This window comes from Nerophis ophidion, linkage group LG03 (assembly GCF_033978795.1).
Source record: "Nerophis ophidion isolate RoL-2023_Sa linkage group LG03, RoL_Noph_v1.0, whole genome shotgun sequence".
Classification (NCBI taxonomy): Eukaryota; Metazoa; Chordata; class Actinopteri; order Syngnathiformes; family Syngnathidae; genus Nerophis; species Nerophis ophidion.
The window spans coordinates 34,245,480-34,271,218 of NC_084613.1; the positions used below are offsets into that span (position 1 = coordinate 34,245,480).

General features: G+C 41.5%; 1 protein-coding gene across 11 annotated transcripts in view; it reads left to right on the top strand.

Moving 5' to 3' along the window:
- Positions 1-25,739, top strand: part of fgfr3 (fibroblast growth factor receptor 3) — a 148,330-nt gene that overhangs the window by 75,810 nt on the left and 46,781 nt on the right. For 8 of the 11 annotated variants that reach the window (XM_061894971.1, XM_061894977.1, XM_061894970.1 and 5 more), the window contains exon 5: positions 20,288-20,457. In XM_061894971.1, the coding sequence (XP_061750955.1) occupies positions 20,288-20,457 (170 nt within the window). The remainder of the gene's footprint in view (positions 1-20,287; positions 20,458-25,739) is intronic. The other 3 variants (XM_061894973.1, XM_061894979.1, XM_061894982.1) reach the window with 1 other exon arrangement.

Sequence of the window (25,739 nt, forward strand, 5' to 3'; positions counted from 1 at the left end):
GCTAGCATTTTAAACATAATATTTCAGGTACACACATCACAGTAATATATTTTAGTTTTTTCACAGGTTAGAATTAGCATTTTAGCATGCTAAGTTTCGCATGCTAGCTTTTGGAAGCAAATTTTGCAGGTATACATAGCCTCGTGAAAAACTGTATTCACTCGACGAATGATACCTGTTAGCACGCTTACGTTAATATGCTAGCTTTTAACTAATTTTGTAGATATACACATCAGTGATATTAAGTTAAAGTTAAAAGTACCAATGATTGTCACACGCACACACACACACACGCGTTGTGGCGAAATTATTCTCTGCATTTAACCCATCACCATTGATCACCCCATGGGAGGTGAGGGGAGCAGTGAGCAGCAGCGGAGCCCGCACCTGGGAATCATTGGTACTTGGTGCATGTCAATATCAGCATGCCAGCATTTAAAAAAAAAAAAAAAATCAGGTACACACCTTAGAGTAATGTATTTTGGTTTCTGACACATAGTTAGCATTTTAGCATGCTAAAATTAGCATGGTAGCTTTTGGAAGCTAATTTTTCTGTTATACACAGCTTCGTGGAAACACGGTTGTCACCCAACGAATGATACCTGTTAGCATGCTAACATTAATATGATAGCTTTCAGCTAATTTTGTAAGTATACACCTCAGTCATATTTTGGTACTTGATGCATTTTAATGTGAGCATGCCAGCATTTAAAACATAATATTTCAGGTACACACCTCAGAGTAATATATTTTGGTTTGCGACGCATGTTACAGTTAGCATTTTACATGAAAAAATTAGTATGCTAGCTTTTTTTAGCTAATTTAGTAGGTATGCACTTCAGTGTGCATTCAGCGAGATCAGTGGCTCACTGGGGTTTGTTGTCGGCACCAAGCAAGACCCACGAAAATGGCGGAAACCCGGCTGATGTGCAGGTCTGGAACTTTAAGGTTAAACTTCTACCGAGTCGTACTTTGTACAAGTCGGCCCTTATCGGTAGCAACAAAGCGAGAATGTCGGAACATTTGTGCGCTGCAAAGCATGCAAATGAACGCCAAGATTGGGCTGGAAAGTAGCTGACTGGGTCCTTTGTGGCACGCCGTAGCTGCACCATTAGCTGGCCTTGACGACTTGCTCGCCACAGCCAAGCCTTTAATGGAGCTGTTTCTGGACTAAATGAGTTTGGAATCACCTCCCAAGTTTTCGAGAGCAAAACTTTGGCGTAAACAAGCTCAGATAAGGTAGCACACATGTCAGATGGATGTTTCTAATGAGGGGAAACCCAAGGAAGGTGCAAACCAAACCCTCATTCTCCATCAGGTGGTATTTCTTATAAAGATATTTGTGCAGTTTGGAATGTGGTGTGCCTGCGAAAAGTAAGGCCCTCGGGGAGCGGTGCGCCTTCAAAGAGCGCTCGTGCAATCGGCTTTTGGATCTGCCCCTTGTTGTGTGTCGCAGGGATCAAATTATGCAATTATCCACCTCTGCCCAGATGGCTGCCTGACCAATGAACCGCTGCGTGGCGTGTTGACCCGCACGCGGCATGTCCTCTTGCGGCCGCTAATTGCTGTGGCCTCGATGTTGCCCCTTCGGACATCGCAGCGTCGTCAGCAACGTTCTCTCTAAGGTGCGCATTGCTCTTGCAAGGCAAATCTATGCCACGCACAAAATCTAATTAAAAAATGAGCGCATATCAGTATTTTATGTAACTGAGGACATGCGGCCATGACAGAGAGAACAGTTGTCATCACTGTTCAATTATTGTAACGTCTGTCGAGACGCTTTAAAGAGGACATTAATTCCATTGATCACTTTATTCAGCAAAACTCTTTATTTACCAAAACATTGGTAAAAAACGTTCCATCTAGCAAAATTACTCATTTTCTGCCGTACAAACCAGACCAAAACCAACTTTGACATATCAACAGCAGCCGCTCGCGCTTTCTCACTTGTGCAAACACATGCACATAAGGGACAAAGCCAGTGATGCATTTACAGCCACACAAAGTCAGACAACTCCAACACCACACATTAGGTGTAATTTCAGGTTGTGACACTATTCAGTTCAGTTCAGTTAAGTTTCAGTTTATTTCCAACATACATCCGATACAATGTAATGCATCACATATTTCCAGTTGTTTCAATACAGCAAGTCCGAAAAGAAGTAGGAAAAAACTGAGTTTATTTAATCCTATCCCTTTTCATGCCATAGCAATTTTATCCCATTTCCTTGTTCTTTGTAACAGAACAGTGAATGAATACATTATAAATAAATACTACATCATAGTAAGTAAACAAATATTAAATACATCATATTTATCTCAAAAGAAGATAAAAAAAGGGTTCAAGATATTCATCATAATTATTCTGTGCTATTTGTGAACACTGAATCCTATTGGAGCTTTGTTTGATTTCTTTGATTGATCCATTCCATAATTTTATTCCACGTACGGATATGCTAAAGGTTTTAAGTGTTGTACGAGCATACAAATGTTTTAAATTAGATTTTCCTCTAAGGTTATATTTCTCCTCTGTGCTCCACTATGACTTACCAATCAAATGTGTGCTTACCCTACTGTCATTTATTAAGAATCTTAATTTATGAATATTAATCATGAAATGGTGTTATTATATTAAATAAATATAAATATATTTTTTACAAACAAAAGGTTACAGAAATACACACATGACCTCATGCCTACATCTCATTGTGCAACATGTGAATGTTTTAATGGGATCTTAATCTGAAAGGGGTAAACATTATTTCCAAAGCAAGACCTACACCCAGTACATAGCTCATGAAAAACAATATTTTTTGTTATTGCCATTTGGGTCAAATCACTTATTAGAAAATAATCAAATGGAAGGGACTGTTGTCATTTGATTATAATAAGAAGAAATATAACTTATTTAATCAGGTTTGGCACAGGTGTGCTGCTTATGTGGCCACAGTGTGCTCCACTAAATGCTCAAAGAGTTTTTGTGTTTTCTCACACACCATCCATCCATCCATCTTCTTCCGCTTATCCGAGGTCGGGTCGCGGGGGCAGCAGCCTAAGCAGGGAAGCCCAGACTTCCCTCTCCCCAGCCACTTCGTCTAGCTCTTCCCGGGGGATCCCGAGGCGTTCCCAGGCCAGCCGGGAGACATAGTCTTCCCAACGTGTCCTGGGTCTTCCCCGTGGCCTCCTACCAGTTGGACGTGCCCTAAACACCTCCCTCGGGAGGCGTTCGGGTGGCATCCTGACCAGATGCCCGAACCACCTCATCTGGCTCCTCTCGATGTGGAGGAGCAGCGGCTTTACTTTGAGTTCCTCCCGGATGACAGAGCTTCTCACCCTATCTCTAAGGGAGAGCCCCGCCACACGGCATGAAAGATTAAAGGGAACATTGGTCGTCAGTCAAAGGCAGGACTTGTGACATCATTTGTACTTTTTCAATTCATATTTCTGTATGGGTGAGAGGCTCTTGGAGGCGTTGGAAGGAACAAGATGACACATGGTTTGTTCTTAATTGCACATTTGGTCCTTAAAGCAGCACTAAGTAACTTTTCAACCTTCATTGAATATTTCCACAACTTTCGGGACAATATATGGACGTATGACTAGTAGAATGACACCTCTGCCATGGCCTGAGGGGGTCTGTATCTCTCTCGCTGGCACTTGGCGACTTTGAGGAGGGTGGCCACACAAAAAAACTACAAATGTGCTGCCTTGCTTCACGGAATACGTCACTATCCCTTTTCCCCTTTCATTAAAAAGACGGAGGTCGATGCGAAAAAAAGGAGGACGCCGACATTCAATTACTGCTATAATGGCCGATGCTCCAAAACAACCAAAGAATCGAAAAGTTTTGGTCAGTCAAGGATCAACATTACCCCGGCGTTCACTCGCTGGCGTGAGCACATAGAGGAGAGATTTCAGACTGATGCTGCCTTGACTCTGTTCCTGCAGAACTAGTGACTTTTCATGCTCAAATCAAAATGATATTGCTAATGTTAGCTACAGGAAACTTGCGTTGTAGCAGTAAATAGCCACCAGCTTGATAGTTCCACACTACATCCTTGGAAAATAATTCCCGCCGGTCTGTCCTTTCTTCGGACCTGCATCTGCCCCGATACATTCTTGGTAGTAGCGTCATGTTTGTAGAAAAATGCAAGATCACTTCTTGACAGTGTCTGCTGTTACACATCGGTATCGTCATTAGAGACGTCATATGTGTGCCAATATTACAATGGACATCTTGTTAATATGACACGATATGCGCTAGGGCTCATGGGAAATGTGGTCTTCCTTCTGGAAAAACATTACTACTTTAGTCCACTGGCGCCGCCAAAATCAACCAAAACGCAAAGTTCCTAAGTGGGACTTTAATCCTAGTTTCTTTAACATTGGGCCAAAAGTATCCCAGTATAAGGCATGTTATGCATCAAGTCACAAGCCGATGGATTGGACAGTGTTTGCGGCATATTAGGATAGGATAGATTAGACTTTTTTTATCCCACAATTGGGAAGTTATGCGGTAATCCACAAAGAGTAAGGCTAGAAAATCAAAAGGGAACATCAAAGGACATAAAAGACGTACAAAGCTGATGCAACCAGCTGCAACTTCAGCGATGCCATTTCTACATACAGCTACAAAAGTGAAAACCCCAAAAAATTGCAATAATAATACATGTTGCGCCCATACTGTAAACCCTGGACTATAAAACCGCTACTTTTTTCCTACAGTTTAAACTGCAGTGTCCTTCTGCTTTCAACCGGAAGTAGAGTGTTGTTCAGTATTCTAGCAGTCCATGGCGTTTTTACTTACCTAGTGTAATTACTAGCTACGATAGTAACACGTTTACAAATGTCTGTGTTAGTATTATTAACTTACAATGGCATTCTTTTTGTATTGTTTCAGTTTCACAAATTCCTCAGTAAATTCACCAAAACATCACCGTTGAGATAAGTCTCTTTAGCTGATTGGAGAGCTAGCTTCCGCAGCTCGTGGGTCCATGTTAATGACTTCTGTTTTGTTTGATGTACCGTTTTACTGCTGTGTTACAAACACTGTTTGGAAGTTACGTTAATAAACATTTACAAAAATATTTCTGTGTAAATAACTAATTTCACAACGTGTATATCCTGTGCGGCTAATATATGGAAAAATATGTTTTTCTCTCAAAGTTAGTAGGTGCAGATAATATACCGGAAAATATGGTACGTTTGCAGCAAATAACAAAACATTTTAAAAACACCCACATACACTGACTGCTAAATGCCATTGTCTGCTGGCCTGGGGGAGCCGTAAGCACATAGACAGGAATAGACCCAACAAAGCAACCAAGCGAGCCGACTCCGTTGTAGGCTGCCCACTAACTCTCAACCAATGTCCAACTCATGCTCATTCAGCCAGGGCTTAATTAAGCCCATCCTTCCAGCAGCACATTCTCTTCCTTCGCATCTCCTCCAGTCTCTCCACGGCGTTTCCATTTAATCTGAATCTGGTTCAAATCCAGTTTGATTCCTTGCGATTGAGCCAAGAGCTGCCTTGTTAGCGTGTTGGGATTCACACACAACAGTTGAAGGAGTCACAGCAGAATTCCTTCGAACCAGATTTAACATGACAAGTGTGAACGCACCCTGCGTTTACGGTCTCTCATCATGGAAAAGTAAACCAAGCTCCTCCCACTAAACGCCCTAAGGACACGCTTGTTTTCGCCTGAGATACGTGTGTGTGAATGAGATGCATCTCGCCCCGCCAAAACACACGGGAGTATTTTTAGCCTGCTGTCTCGGTTAAACCCCCCCCCCAACCCCCAGCCCACCCCCCTCCTTTCCCCTGGGCTCGTTGACAGGTGGACGTGACCCGGTAGTGCTGGGACGAGGTGCTGTGCCCGTTCCCATTAGGGCCCACGCATAGCTCTGCAGGGTTATCAGCATAGTCCCCGGGGAAGACTGAATGTTGCCCCCACGCTGAGGAAATACCATCCCACCAATTAGACACGGGATGGAGTTTCTGTGTACACACATATTTGACTATCAGCTGCTGCTCAGTAGCTAGTAACTGCCTATTTTAGCGTGAAATACGTGCTTCATTTTGTATTATTCACATACATAGTACATCGCGGTACTAATGAATCAAAAATGGTACTATACTCTGTGTGAAAAATACAGGTTCCTCATGTTTTGTTTTGTTCTTTTTAACGGGCATGACGGCGCGTCGTCACATCAGGACATTGCTGGTTTTACGAGCAGATGAGTCTGTTTGACAGCGCACAATCATGGAGTACTTACAAGCAGAGACATTGTGTAGACACAAAAGGGATAATGGACATATTTTGGTCTAAAAACTAAAGATAAAGGTGAAGCTATAATACTGAAACGCCCTCAGGAAGAGGTGCTTTAAGACATGGCTAGCTCGCTTGCAGCTAACATCCATCCGCTGTCAGCCGTCCTATAGCTACTTCTACATCACTAATCCTCGCCTCTATAGCGACAAATAAAGTACGTTTCTACCAAGTATCATTATCAGTAGAGGATGAGGAACAGCTAGACGATGCTTCACTACACACTGTAGCTCACCGGCGTCACCGCTTGACTTTCAGTAAATTCTAGCTATATATATTTATTTTATTTTATATATATATATAAATAAAACAAATAGTTGAATTTCCGACAGCACCTATCAAATACACAGTAAAAAAAACACAGTTGTTCTACCAACTGTACTGTGCTTGCTGGTTACTAAAAAAAACACTTACCTTTTACTATTTGAGTAACCTTTGTTCTGCCATTTGCGTATTGGCGAGCGATCTCCAAATCCGGGAACATCTTTCACGGATTTGTTGTAGACATCCGCAAATGAGAACGGGATGTTGCTTCCAGCTATCAGCATAGCTATCTTTTTCTCAGCATAAGATACACCATCGGGTCTCCATTTTGCGAGGTGGGCGTGGCCTCCAGCTCCGCCTGAATTTCGGGAGATTTTGGGAGAAAATTTGTCCCGGGAGGTTTTCCGGAGAGGCGCTGAATTCAAGTATGGTTATTACATCATATTTTTTATCATCACAAGATCTTTTTTCCTTTTTTAAAAAAAAATCACATTTTGTTTATAAACTCAGGAAATACATTCCTGGACACATGAGGACTTTAAATATGTAACTATTTGGTATCGAATCGATACCTAAATTTGTGGTATCATCCAAAACAAATGTAATATATCCAAACAGATGAATAAGTAATTATTGCATTTTAACAGAAGTGTAGATAGAATGTTAATACAGAAAATAAGTAACAAGTATATAGAGCTAAAATGATAGCATATATATACATGTGTATATATTAGGGGTGGGCAAATTAATGCGTTAATTACGCGTTAACTCATCAATCTATTAACGCCGACAATTATTTTATCGCACATTTGCGTATGTTGTTTACATGCTTTTATTCTGTTAACGCCTTTTCTTAAAAAGATGGCGTCGCCCGGATGGGCTTCGTTGTCGAGGGGCTCTTGGTAAAGATGGAACATTTGGCAAAAATACCAGACAATTCTGCAGATTTCATGGCTGGCTTACAGCGTGGTCACTCCGGGATCACTTACGACCGCCAGACAATTCTGAATGTGGATAGATCGTTTTGGACTGAATGACGCGTGCTTGCTAGACCGGCTAGCTAGCATGGGAATACTTTGCCGGCTACATCCAGCGGCCTGTGAAGCAGCGGAGTATATGTGTTGTCTGTCTATTTATGAATCATGCAGACGAGGAGTGTTGGCTGAGTTCTTAACGTTTGCTTTCAGAGCGTGCATATCACAACATACAAGATGCCGTCATGGCGACACAACCTATACCGGGCTACCGCGCATGCGCGTCACTCCTGTTGCATGCTGGGTATGGTAGTTCTCATTACATCACAATATAGTACCATGTATATGCGTTCAGTTTATCAAAGCACCAAGCAAACAATCGGAAAATTCCCATCATATCAATTCCTAGATATGGTCATAATTATTTTAAGTGCACTACGCAGAATAAACACATTATTAATATTGCTACTACGGATAATTTGATCAAAAATTCCCTAAAACAGGTCACTACCTATAATATAGGTTTTTTAAACATAAGATCCCTGATAAAAAAAAATGTTTCTGCTGTTACCTCAGAAATTATAAATGATAAATGGGTTGTACTTGTATAGCGCTTTTCTACCTTCAAGGTACTCAAAGCGCTTTGACACTACTTCCACATTTACCCATTCACACACACATTCACACACTGATGGAGGGAGCTGCCATGCAAGGCGCCAACCAGCAACCATCAGGAGCAAGGGTGAAGTGTCTTGCTCAGGACACAACGGACGTGACGAGGTTGGTTCTTGGTGGGATTTGAACCAGTGACCCTCGGGTTGCGCACGGCCACTCTCCCACTCATGTTATGATTGTGGCTCAGAGATTTGTATGTAGATTATATTTATTTTCCATAACAAACAGGATAACTTAAATACCCTGGCAGTGGCAATAAGCTTAAATGTTTGTATTTACATTTTTTGAGTTGATTTTCATAAAATATGCTATTTAACTACTACTGTTTAACAAGGACTGATTTAAATTGTGTTTGCACAACAAATGTTTTGGCGCTTTTGTTCATGTGGGAGAATATTCCAATAAAGGTGCACTACACACTACTTTTGAATTCATTATTGGGCTTTGCGTATACAATGCAGTTAATCGCGATAAATCGGAGAAATAGTGCGATTAACTTCGATTGAAATTTGTAATTGTTGCCCAGCCCTAGTATATATATATATATATATATATATATATATATATATATATATATATATATATATACTGTATACATGTATATACATACATGTAACATATATGTATGTTAAATAATTAAAGCGCAAATGAAAATACAGCTTCACAACATTAGTCCTAATTTTTGCGCTTAAGAAACTTCTCTGTGACTTAAGCTTCAGAATTGGCATTATTACACCAGCTGGTGGAAAAGTGTATTACAACCGAGTACCGCCACGGTCCATAAGGATCACGGCTGAGAAACAAATATTCCTGCGGCCCGAAAATAGGCCTACGGTTAAGAAACACTGTGCTAGATTAGCTGTTGATATGCTGCCATAATGACCCCCTGCGCTTCAAACCAGATTAGTTTTGTCCCACAAATGTTAAGTCCGAAGCATTAATTCATCTTAAAAGGGAACTTTTAGTGCATAATTGGGTTTTACCCAACATGGTCATGTAAACAAACACAGGAGGGAGCAGTTACCAGCTGAAGGTCAACAAATAAAGCAACCTGTGTGTGATTTGGGGCTAGAATGCAGCCGTAGATGTAACATGGAGAGTATGGTGTCGTTTTGGGAGAGAAGCAGGAGAGGCGTCGTACGCGTATCAGAGGAGGAGGAGGACCACACATCAGCAAGCTATAAAAAGTGTATGGCTGACGCCACGCCAAAAAAACAAGGAGTGGCGGCGGCGAAGGCGTCTCCTCCTCTTTGCAGTATCCAAATGCACCGAGAAGGAAATAATGAAAACCAGCAGCTCATTTCCCTTTTAAGGTGGACGATGTTTGCATGTGTGAAGTTTGCTTGAGTCCTGCAAAGACAGACTTCTTCTGCTCTATTGGAGAGCGTTGATACAATTCAGATGTCTTTGTTTTCTTGCGTGACGGTTACTTGTTGCATCACTCGCTGACAACTTGTATGTGAATTATATTTATATGGTGCTTTTTCTCTAGCAACTCAAAGTGCTTCATATTAACACTAGAAACTGCCAGGGTTTTCTTACTCCCCCCCTGCAACTCCCAGGAGGCAGCCAAAAGGCTGTTAGTTTAAAATGTACCACTTAGCGTATGACAATTATCCACCTTTCGTTGCTAAATGCAGCCATTACATAGAAATGTGGTGGACCACTCAAATGCTCAGATTAGGGGGAGGGGTGTGTTTGAATACAGGGGCTCTTCAGACAGGTTTCTGTTTCTAGGTATTATTAGCTGTAAATATCTCTGATCTGATTAAAAATACTATTTCTTAAATATTAATTAAATATTCAAATGCTCTTTTGCAAAACTGCCACTGACTTTTTAGTTCATCACTTTTATTTGATAGTGTTTTTTTTTCTGTAAAATGTTCTTGTAAAATATTCCAACAGTGAATCATTGTACAATAACTTTTTTCCCCACAATATTTTTTTACGATATTTCATTCATGTAATATGACTCAAATGTTCATGTAAAATTTAAACTTTTGTCTCAAAGTATTCCTGTAGTACATCATTCTTCTACAATGACATTTTTTCCCCTCACAATATTACTAACTTTTTTGTATGGAATATTTTTTACGCAATACTTTTATCATGTAAAATAGCATAAGTGTTATTTTAAGATTCAAACTATTGTCTCTAAATATTCCTTCAGTGCATATTTTTCCTGTACAATGACAAATTTTTTTCTCACAATATTTTTTCGGAAGAAAAAAAAAAGACATTATATTTTACTTTAATCTTTTAAAAATTACATAATTTTGTCTTGTAAAATATTATATATGTATTATATGTAAATAACAATTTAATAATAATAAATACCAGTGTTTATCTTTAAATAACAATATATATATATAATAATGTTGGTGTTTATCATTAAATAACAATATACAAATAATAGATGTCAGTGTTTATCTCACGCAGACAAAACAAACACATCGGCTTTAGCGTTAGCTTGCTAGCATTAGCATTCGGTTCACTGGGGTTGAGGCTAATAACTACACAAATGGAGTGACACTGACTACTTTTACTACATGTAATAAAGTAAATAGTTAATATACTGACTCCTTTATTTCACATAGTAAGCAGTTGAGGCCGTTTCTTCATACTCCTCCTTAAATACGTTTAAAAGAGTCCATCCTTTTCTCGTAGCTTTGCATAACGAAATGAAGTTTGTCAAAATAATAAACAACAATAAACTACATTTAGTTTAGAGTCTGCGACTGAGTGAAAACAATCGGAAAATTAGTCCTAATCAATCAATCAATGTTTATTTATATAGCCCTAAATCACAAATGTCTCAAAGGACTGTACAAACCACTACGACTACGACATCCTCGGAAGAACTCACATAAGGGCAATGAAAACTCACACCCAGTGGGCAAGGAGAACTCACACCCAGTGGGACGCCAGTGACAATGATGACTATGAGAACCTTGGAGAGGACCTCTCGGGGACCAAAAGCAATGGATGTCGAGCGGGTCTAACATGATACTGTGAAAGTTCAATCCATAGTGGCTCCAACACAGCCGCGATAGTTCAGTTCAAAGCGGATCCAAGACAGCAGCGAGAGTCCCGTCCACAGGAAACCATCCCAAGCGGAGTCGGATCAGCATCGTAGAGATGTACCCAACCGATACACAGGCGAGCGGTCCATCCTGGGTCCCGACGAGCGGTCCATCCTGGGTCCCGACTCCGGACAGCCAGTACTTCATCCATGGTCATCGGACCGGACCCCCTCCACAAGGGAGGGGAGGGCAGAGGAGAAAAAGAAAAGAAGAGGCAGATCAACTGGTCTAAAAAGGAGGTCTATTTAAAGGCTAGAGTATACAAATGAGTTTTAAGGTGAGACTTAAAAGGACTTATCTGCAAGATAGTTCCACTGATCAGCGTTCTTCAGCACACAAAAGTTCCTGCATTTTGAAAGCTCCTTTTGTTCTTCTTTCTCTCCATTGTCATGTTTGTTGTAATAGAAATATACAAGTCCCCGCGTATATTCCAATGGCGGTCATGGGTTTGAAAGAGAAGTTTTGGGAACACCCCCGACTGTGTTCAACCTATCAGAGTTAGACAGCACAGCCCGCCCCCAACAATGTTCTGGGAACTTTCCAAAAGTCCCACCTAGCTGGCAAGAACTCCGAAAGGTTCCTAAAGATCTAAACCTACTCGAGTAGTTTTTGGTGGAAACACAGAGGGAACTTCATATTTTTGGTTTGGACACTCTAATGTGCAGAATAATAGGCAGGCAAACACAATGGTTTGGCTGTACGAGACAGTATAAAAATAATAACTTTATTCGTTCATTAGTTTTTCTTAAATAAATTACACTCAGGTTAAGGGGTAAAATAAATATATAAAAACATTACATTTCTGATTAATTCAAAATATTATATTTCCTGGCAAGGTCTTATTTTAGAAGCAAGGAAAGGCAAGACATTTTATTTCCCCAGTGCTGAGGGTCATTTAATATTTCAAGTTGTATTCTATCCTAAAAGCAGGCCGACAAAATGTCCGAGACAGTTGTGTTTTCACAGTGACATCTGTGTTGAGTGGAGCAGATACAGACGCCCGCCCACGCCATGCTGGACATGGAGGATTATTTCTAGTGCACACACACACACACACACAATCACACACACACATGCATTCAGATGCTAATTAGTTCCCCTCTCTTCTTCTGCATGCAAAAAGTAAAAGAGACATCTGATGAGCGGTCAACCACCTCCTTTACTTCTGTCCACACACACAGAACCACCCACCGCTAGTTTGGAACCCCCCTCCACACACACAGCTAGACAATGGCACTGTCCGGGTTCCTCCACGTCCATTGTCCACCGGCGTGTGAGAACAACTCAATAAATCACACTGACAGCTTTCTGAATTGAAGGATTGTTGCGGAGGAAAAGAGGATGAGGGGAACTTTTTGGGGCCGTCTGACATGTTCCAGTGGCTGTTTAGCATTCTAGAGTGCGACGTCAAACTGTGTTTGACACTGCAGACAGCGTCCATTATTGTCCTCAACAAACTTCCACTCCTGTGTGTGTGTGTGTGTGTGTGTGTGTGTGTGTGTGTGTGTGTGTGTGTGTGTGTGTGTGTGTGTGTGTGTGTGTGTGTGTGTGTGTGTGTGTGTGTGTGTGTGTGTGTGTGTGTGTGTGTGTGTGTGTGTGTGTGTGTGTGTGCGTGTGCATGTGCATGTGCTTGTGCGTGTGCGCTTCATGAAGCTGTTCATTTGAGTCCAATCCTCCGTGTTAGTGTGTGTAAATGTTGCATTTCCTCTCATATCGTCTGCAAGCTCACATCTGTTGTAGCCAAGCACATAAGTAGTCCAAGATGGACGGCAGGGCGAGAGCATCTTTGAACAATTACCAAAACATGTACGACTACCGATTGGCCACATGGGCTCCCGTCATCAGAGTGTTGAGAATATTGAAAGGCTGTAGACCAGGGGTCGGGAACCTTTTTGGCTGAGAGAGCCATACTAGACAAATATTTTAAAAAGTATTTCCGTGAGAGCCATATAAAAAAATTTTAAGACTGAATACAACTAAATATGTGCATTTTAAAGTAAGACCACCATTTTTAGAGTACGATAAGTCTCTTATTATTTTTAATAACATTGTTATTGTGAAGCTAACCAACAAATAAATAAAATACTTCTTACCATTAATGCGACTTCTTGAACAGGTGCGGTAAGAACTGGACGAACAGATTAAAATGCATGAGAATTTTACATATTTTGGACGTTATTTTTGACGCTGTGATTACCAGCGGAATTATTCATGACTTACCGTGTTAACCAATGTCAGCCAACATTTATCTGAGAGCCAAGTGCAGTCATCAAAACAGCCACTTATGCATACTTGCCAACCCTCACGGATTTTCCGGGAGACTCCCGAAATTCAGCGCCTTTCCCGAAAACCTCCCGGGACAAATTTTCTCCCCAAATTCAGGCGGAGCTGGAGGCCACGCCCCCTCCAGCTCCATGTGGACCCGAGTGACGTGTCGACAGCCTGTTTCCACGTCCGCTTTCCCACAATATAAACAGAGTGCCTGCCCAATGACGTCATAACTGTATAATGATCGAGGGCGAGTTCTTGGTTTCTTATGTGGCTTTATTGTTAGGCACTCTCATTAACGTCCTCCCAGCGCGGTAACAACACACAACAACAGCATTCACGTTTTCGTCTACCGTAATAATAATAATAATGGTAATGGATTAGATTTATATCGCGCTTTTCTATTGTTAGATACTCAAAGCGCTCACAGAGAAGTGGGAACCCATCATTTATTCACACCTGGTGGTGGTAAGCTGCATCTGTAGCCACAGCTGCCCTGGGGTAGACTGACGGAAGCGTGGCTGCCAGTTTGCGCCTACGGCCCCTCCGACCACCACCAATCATTCATTCATTCACCAGTGTGAGCGGCACCAGGGGGCAGGGGTGAAGTGTCCTGCCAAAGTACACAACGGCAGCGATTTGGATGTCGATAGGTGGGAAGCGAACCTGCAACCCTCAGGTTTCTGGCACGGCCGCTCTACCCACTACGCCATGCCGCCCCTAAAGCAGTTTGTCTGCCGTAAACAGCAATGTTGTGACACTCTTAAACAGGACAATACTGCCATCTACTGTGCCGGCATATATGACAATAACATCTACGGTTTTAGAGCGGTGGTTGTCAACCTTTTTTCAGAGATGTACCCCCTTTGAACATTTTTTTAATTCAAGTACCCCTAATCAGAGCTAAGCATTTTCGGTTGAAAAAAAAAAAGATAAAAAAGTAAAATACAGCACTATGTCATCAGTTTCTGATTTATTCAGTGCAAAATATTGCTCATTTGTGGTGGTCTTTCTTGAACTATTTGGAAAAAAGATATAAAAATAGCTAAAAACGTGTTGAAAAATAAACAAGTGACTCAATTATGAATAAAATTTTCTACACATACTGCGATGAGGTGGCGACTTGTCCAGGGTGTACCCCGCCTTCTGCCCAATTGTAGCTGACATAGGCACCAGCGCCCCCCGCGACCCCAAAGGGAATAAGCAGTAGAAAATGGATGGATGAAAAGCTGTAAATATACTCCTCTTCTCTTAACCACACCCCCAACAACGCCCCGCCACCCACAACCACGCCCCTCGCCATGCCCCCGACCACGCCCCACCACACCCTCACCCCCCATCTCCTGAAATCGGAGGTCTCAAGGTTGGCAAGTATGCACATCTGGCTATAGAGCCATAGATTCCCTACCCCTGCTGTAGACGGTACTTTGTTTGGCGTCACTTAGAGACCAAAAGTTCAACATAATCCCACAATTCCCAGTTTTCCAAAATCCTATGTCCACCCTTTGTCCTTCCACATTTTTCAACCTATTCCGACCTGTTCCATAAACACATTCCACCTAGTATGGATATCGTACATGGCTATTTTGTCTTCTGTAAAAAAATACTTGTTTTCCCGAAATTCCAGGAATTTCGAAATGATAATTATTGATTAAAATGTGTTACTATGTCAACATTTCTTGACCGATTCAAAAAATTCCAACAACAACCCATTCATCTCATCAAGGGCACATTTTATACTATATTTATATATTTTTTAAATTCCCTGTTTTCCTGAAATTCCCGAACTTCCAGGAAATTCCAGCTCAAATGAATATACAATCTTTCCAAATTCCACAATTCCAACATTTCCCAACCAATTCAAACCATCAACATATTCCACTCGTCCTGGACATTCGAACTATTAACTTTCCGAGTTAAAAGAAATTCCTGGATTTCCCTGTTTTTCAAAATCCTGTTTCCACCCTTTGTTCTTTTTGCGTCTCCTTTTACATGTTAACATATTCCAATCATTCCACTTAGTCAGGAGATCAAACAAACCTATTTTGTTTTCCATACAAAATTACCAGTTTACCCCAAATTCCTGGAATTCAGTTACTATATCAACATTTCTCAGCCTATTCAAAAAATTCCAACACCAACCCATTGATGTCATCGAGGACAATTGTGGTGACATAATTTTTTTTTTAATTCCTGGTTTTTCAGAAATTTCTAAATTGTCAGTAAATTCCCATTCAAATGAATGGACAATTGTCCCCAAATCCACCATTCTAGCAATTCTCAAATCATTCAACCATCAACACATTCCACTCATCTTTGATATTCAAACTACCACTTTCCCAAGTTTCTCCCAAAATTTCGCTTTTCCTCCAATTTTCACAAATTCCATAACACATTCTCAATTAAAAAAAGGGTTACTACTTCAACATTTCTGAACCGATTTATTTTTTTGTTGTTTTTTTTTTTAAAGTTTATGTATGCACATATTCTGCCTATGGATTTGATTTGATTTGAAATGTTGTTTTAAAAAAGATGTTTTAATTTTAAAGGTTATAGGCGTGACTTGTGTGTGGTATTGATGGACAATATCAGAATGTCCATCGCAGTGTTGTCCCGATACCAATATTTTTTGTACTTTTTGATACTTTTGTAAGTAAAGGTGACCACAAAAAAATGCATTATTGGCTTTATTTTAACTACAAGTCTTAGAGTACATTAAACATGTTTCTAACTGCAAGTTTGTCCTTAAATAAACTAGTGAACATACAAGACATTATATTATTAGTGAACCGGTACTTTTCAGAGGCGGTATAGTACCGAATATGATTCAGTAGTATCGCGGTACTTTACCAATACCGGTATACCGTATAATCCTAATCTGTAGCCGTGATAATCGGTGTAACTTTTACAAACATTCGATTAGCACACATTTGATGTATTTAGTCAGGCTGTCAAACTTAACTCAATCATTTATGTAACATTTCAGTAGTTTGATTCAAAAGGTGAAACATATACTGTACATAATGATTAATTTTCACCCATCTTAAAAAATAATTAAGTGTTTAATTGTATATTGTCAAATGCTATAATCTTAGAGAAAATTTTAATTTAAAACATTTGTATGCATGAACAACACTTAAGATCTTCAGTCTATCTGTATGTGGAATTAAATTATGGAATGGGATAAGCAAAGCAATCAAACAATGTACTAATATGATCCACTTCAAGAACCTCTTCAAACTTAACATGTTTACAACGTACAAAGAAAAAAAAAACATGATAAACATTCTGAATCTCTTTCATCCATCCATCCGTTAATTTTTTCAAAATAAGCTTACTCATCTCACCATATTAAATGTAACTTACTTCACCGAGTATTATTTATTTATGTATTTATTTTTATTGAGATTACTTATGGAGTATATTGTGAATAAATTGAGAACAGGAAGTGAACAAAGGTTTTAGCAACCGTTATGTAAAAGAAAAGGGGTCAGATTAAATAAGATCTGCTTCTTCCTACTCCTTTTCGAACATGTTGAAAAGAGAAACTGGAAATTGTGATGTATCATGTTGTATGCTTGCATGTTCAAAATAAACTCAAACTCAACTCAACTCAAATGCTGAACACTCTAATCAGCAAATTATTTAAAGATTTTTATACGATATTACACATATTTGCTTTGTCACCTATAACACAAAGCTGAATGTGAGTTAGACTTAGACAAACTTTATTGATCCACGAGGGACATTGTTCCACACAGTAGCTCAGTTACAAAGGATGGAAAGGATAATGCACACAAGGGCACAAAAAGAGGGCGAAAACAAAAGAGTCCTAGTGGTTAGAGTGTCCGCCCTGGGATCGGTAGGTCATGAGTTGAAACCCTGGCCGAGTCATACCAAAGACTATTAAAATGGGACCCATTACCTCCCTGGGTTAATGGGTCAAGGGTTGGAATTAGGGGTTAAATCACCAAAATGATTCCCAAGCGTGGCCATCGCTGCTGCTCACTGCTCCCCTCACCTCCCAGGGGTAGAACAAGGGGTTAAATGCTGAGGGTAATTTCACCACACCTAGTGTGTGTGTGACTATCAGTGGTACTTTAACTTTAAAGTAGACTGACGATGTACCGTAGTAGCAATATAAAATATATGTAATATTTACATATTATATATACAGTATACAATATATACTTATATATTATATTATTGTCACGAGGGAGACACTGGATATTGAAACCGAGTGGACCATGTTCCGTGCCTCTATTGACGAGGCGGCTGATTCAAGGTGTGGCCCGCAAGGTGGTTGGTGCCTGTCGTGTCGATAATCCTAGAACCCGCTGGTGGACACCAGTGAGGGATGCCGTCAAGCTGAAGAAATGCAATGCACTGTCAACACCGTGTATGGTGATAATGGTGTGCTGCTGACTTCTACTGCGGCTGTTGTGGATCGGTGGAGGGAATACTTCGAAGACCTCCTCAATCCCACCAACACATCTTCCTATGAGGAAGCAGTGCCGGGGGAATCTGTGGGGGGCTCTCTTATTTCTGAGGCTGAGGTAGTTAAAAAGCTCCTCGGTGGCGCCTGAAGTTCTTTACGGCTCTGGATGCTGTGGGGCTGTCTTGGTTGACAAGACCTTGTAACATCGCGTGGACATCGGGGGCGGTACCTCTGAATTGGCAGACTAGGGTGGTGGTTCCTCTCTTTAAGAAGGGGAACCGGAGGGTGTGTTCCAACTATCGTGGGATCACACTCCTTAGCCATTCCGGTAAGGTCTATTTAGGTGTACTGGAGAGGAGGCTACGCCGGATAGTCGAAACTCAGATCCAGGACGAACAGTGTGGTTTTTGTCCTGGTCGTGGAACGGTAGACCAGCTCTATACTCTCGGCAGGGTCCTTGAGGGTGCATCGGAGTTTGCCCAAACAGTCTACATGTGCTTTGTGGACTTAGAGAAGGCATTGGACCGTGTCCTCCAGGGAAATCCTGTGGAGCGTGCTCAGAGAGTATGGATATCGGTCTGTCTGATTGTGGCGATCTTCTCTTTGTATGATCAGTGTCAGAGCTTGGTTCGCATTGCATGCAGTAAGTCGGACCCAATTCCAGTAAGGGTTGGACTCCGCCAATGCTGCCTTTTGTCACCGGTTCTGTTCATAACTTTTATGGACAGAATTTCTAGGTGCAGTCAGGGCGTTTAAGGGATCCGGTTTGGTGGCTGCAGGATTAGGTCTCTGCTTTTTGCAGATGATGTGGTCCTGAGAGCTTCAACTGGCCAGGATCTTCAGCTCTCACTGGATCGGTTCGCAGCCGAAAGTGAAGCGACTGGGATGAGAATCAGCACCTCCAAGTCTGAGTCCATGGTTCTCGCCCGGGAAAGGGTGGAGTGCCATCTCCAAGTTTGGGAGGAGATCTTGCCCCAAGTGGAGGAGTTCAAGTACTTAGAAGTCTTGCTCACGAGTGGGGGACGAGTGGATCGTGAGATTGACAGGTGGATTGGTGCAGCGTCTTCAGTAATGCGGACACTGTACCGATCCGTTGTGGTGAAGAAGGAGCTGAGCCGGAAGGCAAAGCTCTCTATTTACAGGTCGATCTATGTTCCCATCCTCTCCTATAGTCATGAGATTTGGATTACGACCGAAAGGACAAGATCACGGGTATAAGCGGACGAAATGAGTTTCCTCCGCAAGGTGGGTGGTCTCTCCCTTAGAGATACGGTGAGAAGCTCTGTCATCCGGGAGAAGCTCAGAGTAAGGCCGCTGCTTCTCCACATCGAGAGAAGCCAGATGAGGTGATTTAGGCATCTGCTCAGGATGCCACCCGAAGGCCTCCCTCGGGAGGTGTTTGGGACACGTCTGACCAGCAGGAGGCCAAGGAGAAGACCCAGGACACGTTGGGAAGACTGACTCCCGGCTTGACTGGGAACGCTTCGGGATCCCCCGGGAAGAGCTGGATGAAGTGGCTGAGGAGAGGGATGTTTGGGCTTCTCTGCTTAGGCTGCTGCCCCCATGACCCAACCTCGGATAAGCGGAAGAAAATGGATGGAATGATGGTTATTATATTATTGTATTATGTAATATTTGTTGTATAATATATAACAAATCCCAATTATCATGTACAATAGAACAGTATATGTAACAGCTGGAGCAAAAAAAAAAAAACAGCATAAAATAGAGAGTAGATCCAGCCGTAAATATACATTATAAACAAAGAGAGGTAGCTAACATAGAAGCGGTCAGGTAATAGACAGATATTATCTACTGTTGTATGGCGAGTGATTATACAGCTGTATCGAGGCGAGCAGTTTGTCCAGTGTCCTCCTGTCAACCTCCTGTTAGCTTTGCATGTAATATTGATGACTGATCAAAGTGGCCCCGACAGCATCGACGGATCTTTAGTATAGATGGATCTTTATTCTCATTGCACTATTATAACAGAATTTCATTTTCAGCACAAACCCGTGGAAGATTTTAAAAATAATGTACAGGATTACAAAACAAGAACGCTCACGGGTCGCCATTTACGGTGCCCCGTAAAAGGTGGGAAAAGGGTAGACGCTGGTGGAGGATAGGTTGGAAAAAAAAGTTGATCTGAGACCGAGGTCCTATTGGAAAGGACTCGGTCTGGAGTGAGAACAAAACTCCTTGCAAAGTGTTTATACACATTCGTTCTTCATTCATTCTTTTGTGGTTTTTCTTCAGAAGCACCATACTGGACCAGGCCGGACCGAATGGACAAGAAGCTGCTCGCAGTACCGGCCGCCCACACCGTCAAGTTCCGCTGCGCCGCGTCAGGCAACCCGACGCCCAGCATCCATTGGCTGAAGAACGGCAAAGAATTCAAGGGGGAACAGCGCATGGGCGGCATCAAGGTAAGAGGGAATGCTCCTAATCATGAGCTGTGTGTGAAGTACCAGGCTACCGGGGCATCCGTCAGGAGCCTTTTAGCAAAGTATTTTAATCCCTCTCAGCTGGGGGGCGCTGCCTGGCGAGCCCCAGTCCGTCAGCGAGCGCGGGCGTTGTGGGAGTGTCTATAAGTGGAGGATAGCGAAGCAGAAAGTGATCCTGGTCATCTTCTCACTGTGGATAAAAGGTCAGAATCACCCCGCTGGGCTGCACGCCCTCGGCAGGATTCCACCTTCCCCCACCCGCGGCTAAGACCACCGAAATAAATAATGCCCGGGTGAAACCGGAGTGGTGCTTGGATACTTGAACGCTGGCGTTGACAGCGTGGCAGCGCTGCGAACAGCTGCTGTGCTGCGTTTTATCATCATTGCAGCAAACCCTGTGTGGGAACAAGCAAAAAATCCGAGTGCTACCAACTTCCAATCCAGTTGTAGGACTATTCTTACGGTCTTACATTCCGCAAGCCTAGTTTCTTCATCTAGTGGTGTAAAAAGGGCTACTTTGTCGTTCTTTAAAATGTTAACAGTAAGCAGATCCTGTCGCTATTAACAGTTTACGGAGCTCTCCAACATCTGCTCCCAGCAGGCCTGGCAGCAGTTGTCCGTCCCGTCCCCCCCCCCGTCCCCCCCCATTCCCTCCCACCCTCGTACCCACCTGTCACCAGTGCTCAGGATGGTCCGGGCCAACTCGGTCTGGTGGCGATCCAGCTGACACCAAGCAGGGTTGAGCTAATGTGGCTAAAGTTGAGTGTTTGCAGCACACTAATCCCACATTGAGCGCTTGGATTTCATCAGCGTGGCAAGTGTCTCCATCAAATCACCTATGTTGAGTTCCAAAGAGGAGTTTGTAATGGCCCTGGATGTCAAACTGTACATTTACAACATCACTTGTGTCTTCAATTAGTTAAAATTTGATTTACCGGAGGCTCATTATGAAGATATCTGATGCTAGCGGAGAGAGTGACAGGTCCGTGACACGACCTGTGACCCTGCATGTGACCAAAAAAAACCCCACACAAGCTCAACGTGCAACTTTTACTTTCACTTAGCATACAAAACTGAAAGTAGCCGAATGGAAACAAACCTTGTCACCCACATCCGCGTCTCATTTGACGACATTATCTGGCCGTGATTGGGTCGTCAATGGGCACAAAGAGCAATGACAGACCCCCAATGACCTCGTGGGGACCTTGCCCCTGCTCCTGCCCTTCCCCCCAGCTTTTTTTTCATTGATTGATACTTTTATTAGTAGATTGCACAGTTCAGTACATATTCCGTACAATTGACCACTAAATGGTAACACCCGATTAAGTTTTTCAACTTGTTTAAGTCGGGGTCCACGTTAATCAATTCATGGTACAAAAAAATACTATCAGCATAATACAGTCATCACACAGGTTAATCATCATGGTATATACATTGAATTATTTACATTATTTATGGTCTTGGAGGTGAAGCCATCTTCACCCCGCCTATTCAACCGACATCATCATTCTGGATCTGACAGCCATGCTTATTCTCTTTGAAGGAACCTAAATTTGATTTGCATTCCGACACCTCAATAGACATAGGAAGCAATTTTCTCTCCAATTTTTCATGTGTGAGCAAACGCCAAAACTCCTTTAGCATTCAGTGGCGCACATGTTAGCGACGGCAGACGTGCACATTAGTTTTGCGCTTATCTTTTCATTCGATTTTGTGCGCGGCCTAGATTTGCCGTGCACAGAGGACGCGTGAGCAGTGTGCAATTGCACAGGCATAGCCACCTTAGAGGGAACGTTGATAGGCAGCTAGAGATGTCTAAATGACTGGAAAATCTAGCTGTGCATTTGGAAAAGATTACTGCTGACCATGTTCCTCCACGGTTACATATCCAGTTAGCCTGGAGTATAAACGGGCAAATCAGAACCGTTGTGACTGATGATAGTCAATGAATGTTGTGTATTAATGCTTAATATTGTAGACTTTGTCATCATTTGTTATTTTTGTAGTCGTTGGTTTCTGCTGTAACAAGTCTTTGTATAAACCAGAGTTTCGTCCCATCGGTCTCCCTCAAAAACATACATATATACTTTCCCATACTAAATTACATTGTAAAAAACTGTTTATTCTGGAAACTTCACTTAAATTTTCTGTTTGCTGCTTGGTAGCACTTTGAGATTAACCTCTCTCTTCTCTCTTCACTCTTTTCAACAAGTCAACGTTAAAGAGACTTCAGACAGTACAAAATGCTTTTGACTAGTGCACCCAGAACAGCCCATATTACCCCCATTTTATCCAGTTTTCATTGACTTCCAGTCAAATTCCACATTGAGTTTAAGGATGTAGTCCTGACTTTGCTTGTGTTACATGGTGGGGCCCCTCAGCACATCATTGACTTGTTATGCCCCTACACTTCAGGGCGCAGCCTCCGGTCTTCAGGCCAGGGTCTTCTAAAGATCCCAAAAATTCATTTTAAAACCCATGGAGACCTGGCATTCCAGGCTATAGCTCCCAGACTCTGGAACAACTTCCACCAGTCCCTCGTGATCTTGACTATGTTGACACTTTTAAGAAACATTTGAAAACTTCTTTTTTTATTAAAGCTTTTAGTTACCACTTTTTAACTATACATTTTAATCCACTTTTTTTAATCATTTTTATGATGTTGCTGCTGTTGTTTTAATTGAACTGTTGTTTTACTTCACCTATGTTTTGGACAGCGCGTTTTTATTTTATCTGTGTAAAGCGCTTTATGAATAAAATCTACTTGCTAATTTACTTACTTACTCTTTCTTTCCACTACTTCTAACTTCCTCTCATAGTTTTCTCCTTTCCCTGCTGCATTTCCCACAATGAATGATTGCATGTTCCACTGACTCTACCTCAAAGCAGCTGGGTGTTTACTTATAAGGTGCAATGTCGTATTTAGTCTGGAGTGTCCTAATCCAATATGTGATATGATTCCTTCCTCTTTTTGTGCTCCCCCTTACAGTTCTTCCCACTCTTACTGTGTTCTGTATTGCATATTAGTGTCTTCCCGATGTGATTGCCACTCTTTCAAAAGATTTTCTTTATTTAATGATGTTTGCCTACGTCTTACTGAGAGGTACCTCTCTAAGATGCTCGAGCTTTTGTTATGGCAGGGCACTCAACGTTAAAGGTGCATTACTGCCACCGACTGTATTGGAGTGTGAACCAGAGTTCCCTCCCTCACATACATACATATATATACCTTCTCTGACAAAATAATTTAACACGTATTTAACTTCTTGTCCTCCAATTTACTTGATGTAGATTTTACAGTTTGTGCACCAAGTGCACTGAATTTTCCTCAATTGGAAGTAAAAAAAATTGTATCGAGACACCCCGAGTTCAAAGGGTGCCAGAATTGATTGACTGTCTTTGGCGGATATCTTTAAATGTTACTATGCTGCATGGTCAACGTCTCAGGCTTATGCGTGTGTTTGAAATGGTGTACTGTTGTTCTACAGGATGTAGAAGTGCCCTATTGTGAGGTGTGTTTTTAACTTATCCATGCTTTCATTTGCATGGTCCAGTTAACGATCAAGTATGAGAACTTTGTGAGATCATAAAATAGTTTGTGTAAAGTATATATATTTATTTGTTGCCATCATATTTATTGTGTTGTTGTTCAAGTGAGAAGACAACAGAGGGATTGTGTTAGCGGCTAATTATCGAGCTGGCTGCGCACGCTGGATTTCACACTTGCGCTCCCCTTCAGATGGTAGCCCATATTACGTCTTAAATGTAATTTTGAAAGATTGCAGTGCATTAGTTTTTTTACTTTGTTGGTCAAATAAGACGTTAGTTGCAAGGTGGAGATGGAGGCTATCCTCTGTTTGGCTGCATCCCCAAGTATGTGTCTATGATTTATTGAAGGAGACAGTTTTGTGGATACATAATAAAGAGATCCCCAAACGACATCGCGCCAGCGTTCCCTATCCGGCCCGGCAAAATTCTTTATACCTAAGTTTGAGGCCCCCTGGAGTAGACACCGTATGCAGCAAATGCATCAACTGGACATATCTACACAGATAATGACGCTGACAATAGTCGCTGGTAGGCTATGTGGCACATTCCCATGGTCTTTCTTTACGGGCGCCTCGTGTGACTCCAGCGTAAGCGCCTTAATAATTTAATTCTGTTTGGAATCTGGCGTGATCGGAATTAAAGAGATTATCACACTGAGGCAGCAAATTCATCTGTTTCCACACAGGGTTAGTCTGCATGAAGTAGCATTCTCGGAAGCAGCAGGTGGCAAGTATCGTCTAAACCAGTGGTTCTCAAATGGGGGTACGCGTACCCCTGGGGGTACTTGAAGGTATGCCAAGGGGTACGTGAGATTTTTTTTAAATATTCTAAAAATAGCAACAATGCAAAAATCCTTTATAAATATATTTATTGAATAATACTTCAAAAAAATATGAATGTAAGTTCATAAACTGTGAAAAGAAATGCAACAATGCAATATTCAGTGTTGACAGCTAGATTTTTTCATAAATATTGATATTAAAGATTTATTTTTTGTGAAGAAATGTTTGGAAGGAAGTTGATGAATCCAGATGGGTCTCTATTACAATCCCCAAAGAGGGCACTTTAAGTAGATGATTACTTCTATGTGTAGAAATCTTTATTTAGAATTGAATCACTTTTTTATTTTTCAACAAGTTTTTAGTTATTTTGATTTTTTTTTTCCAAATAGTTCAAGAAAGACCGCTACAAATGAGCAATATTTTGGACTGCTATACAATTTAATAAATCAGAAACTGATGACATAGTGCTGTATTTTACTGCTTTATCTCTTTTTTTCAACCAAAAATGTTTTGCTCTGATTAAGGGCTACTTGAATTAAAAAAATTTTCACAGAGGGCACATCACTGGTCCAAACGAATCGGGGTCGTTCGAAAAATACAGTTTTTTTTGTAATAGACATCCTATGAGGTGCAAAATTCATAAAGTAGTTGACGAAAATTTGAAAAGTTGTAGGGTTCCCATTCCCCGCAGTGTCAGTTATGGTTACGTTGCATAAATTCCCGACAGAAGTAATCTCAAGGCACTTTATATGGTGGGTTTACCAGTTTACCAGTTGTGTCTCAGCTCATTTTTATACAGAAAATTCGGGTTGGAAGCCTTTCCACCGCGATTTGACTTAACAAACACCACAGTGAACCCTACCTAAACATCCTGTATTACTCGCTAGCAAAAGCTTAGAGCTACAGATCGATGTAACTTTGTTTTCCGAATAT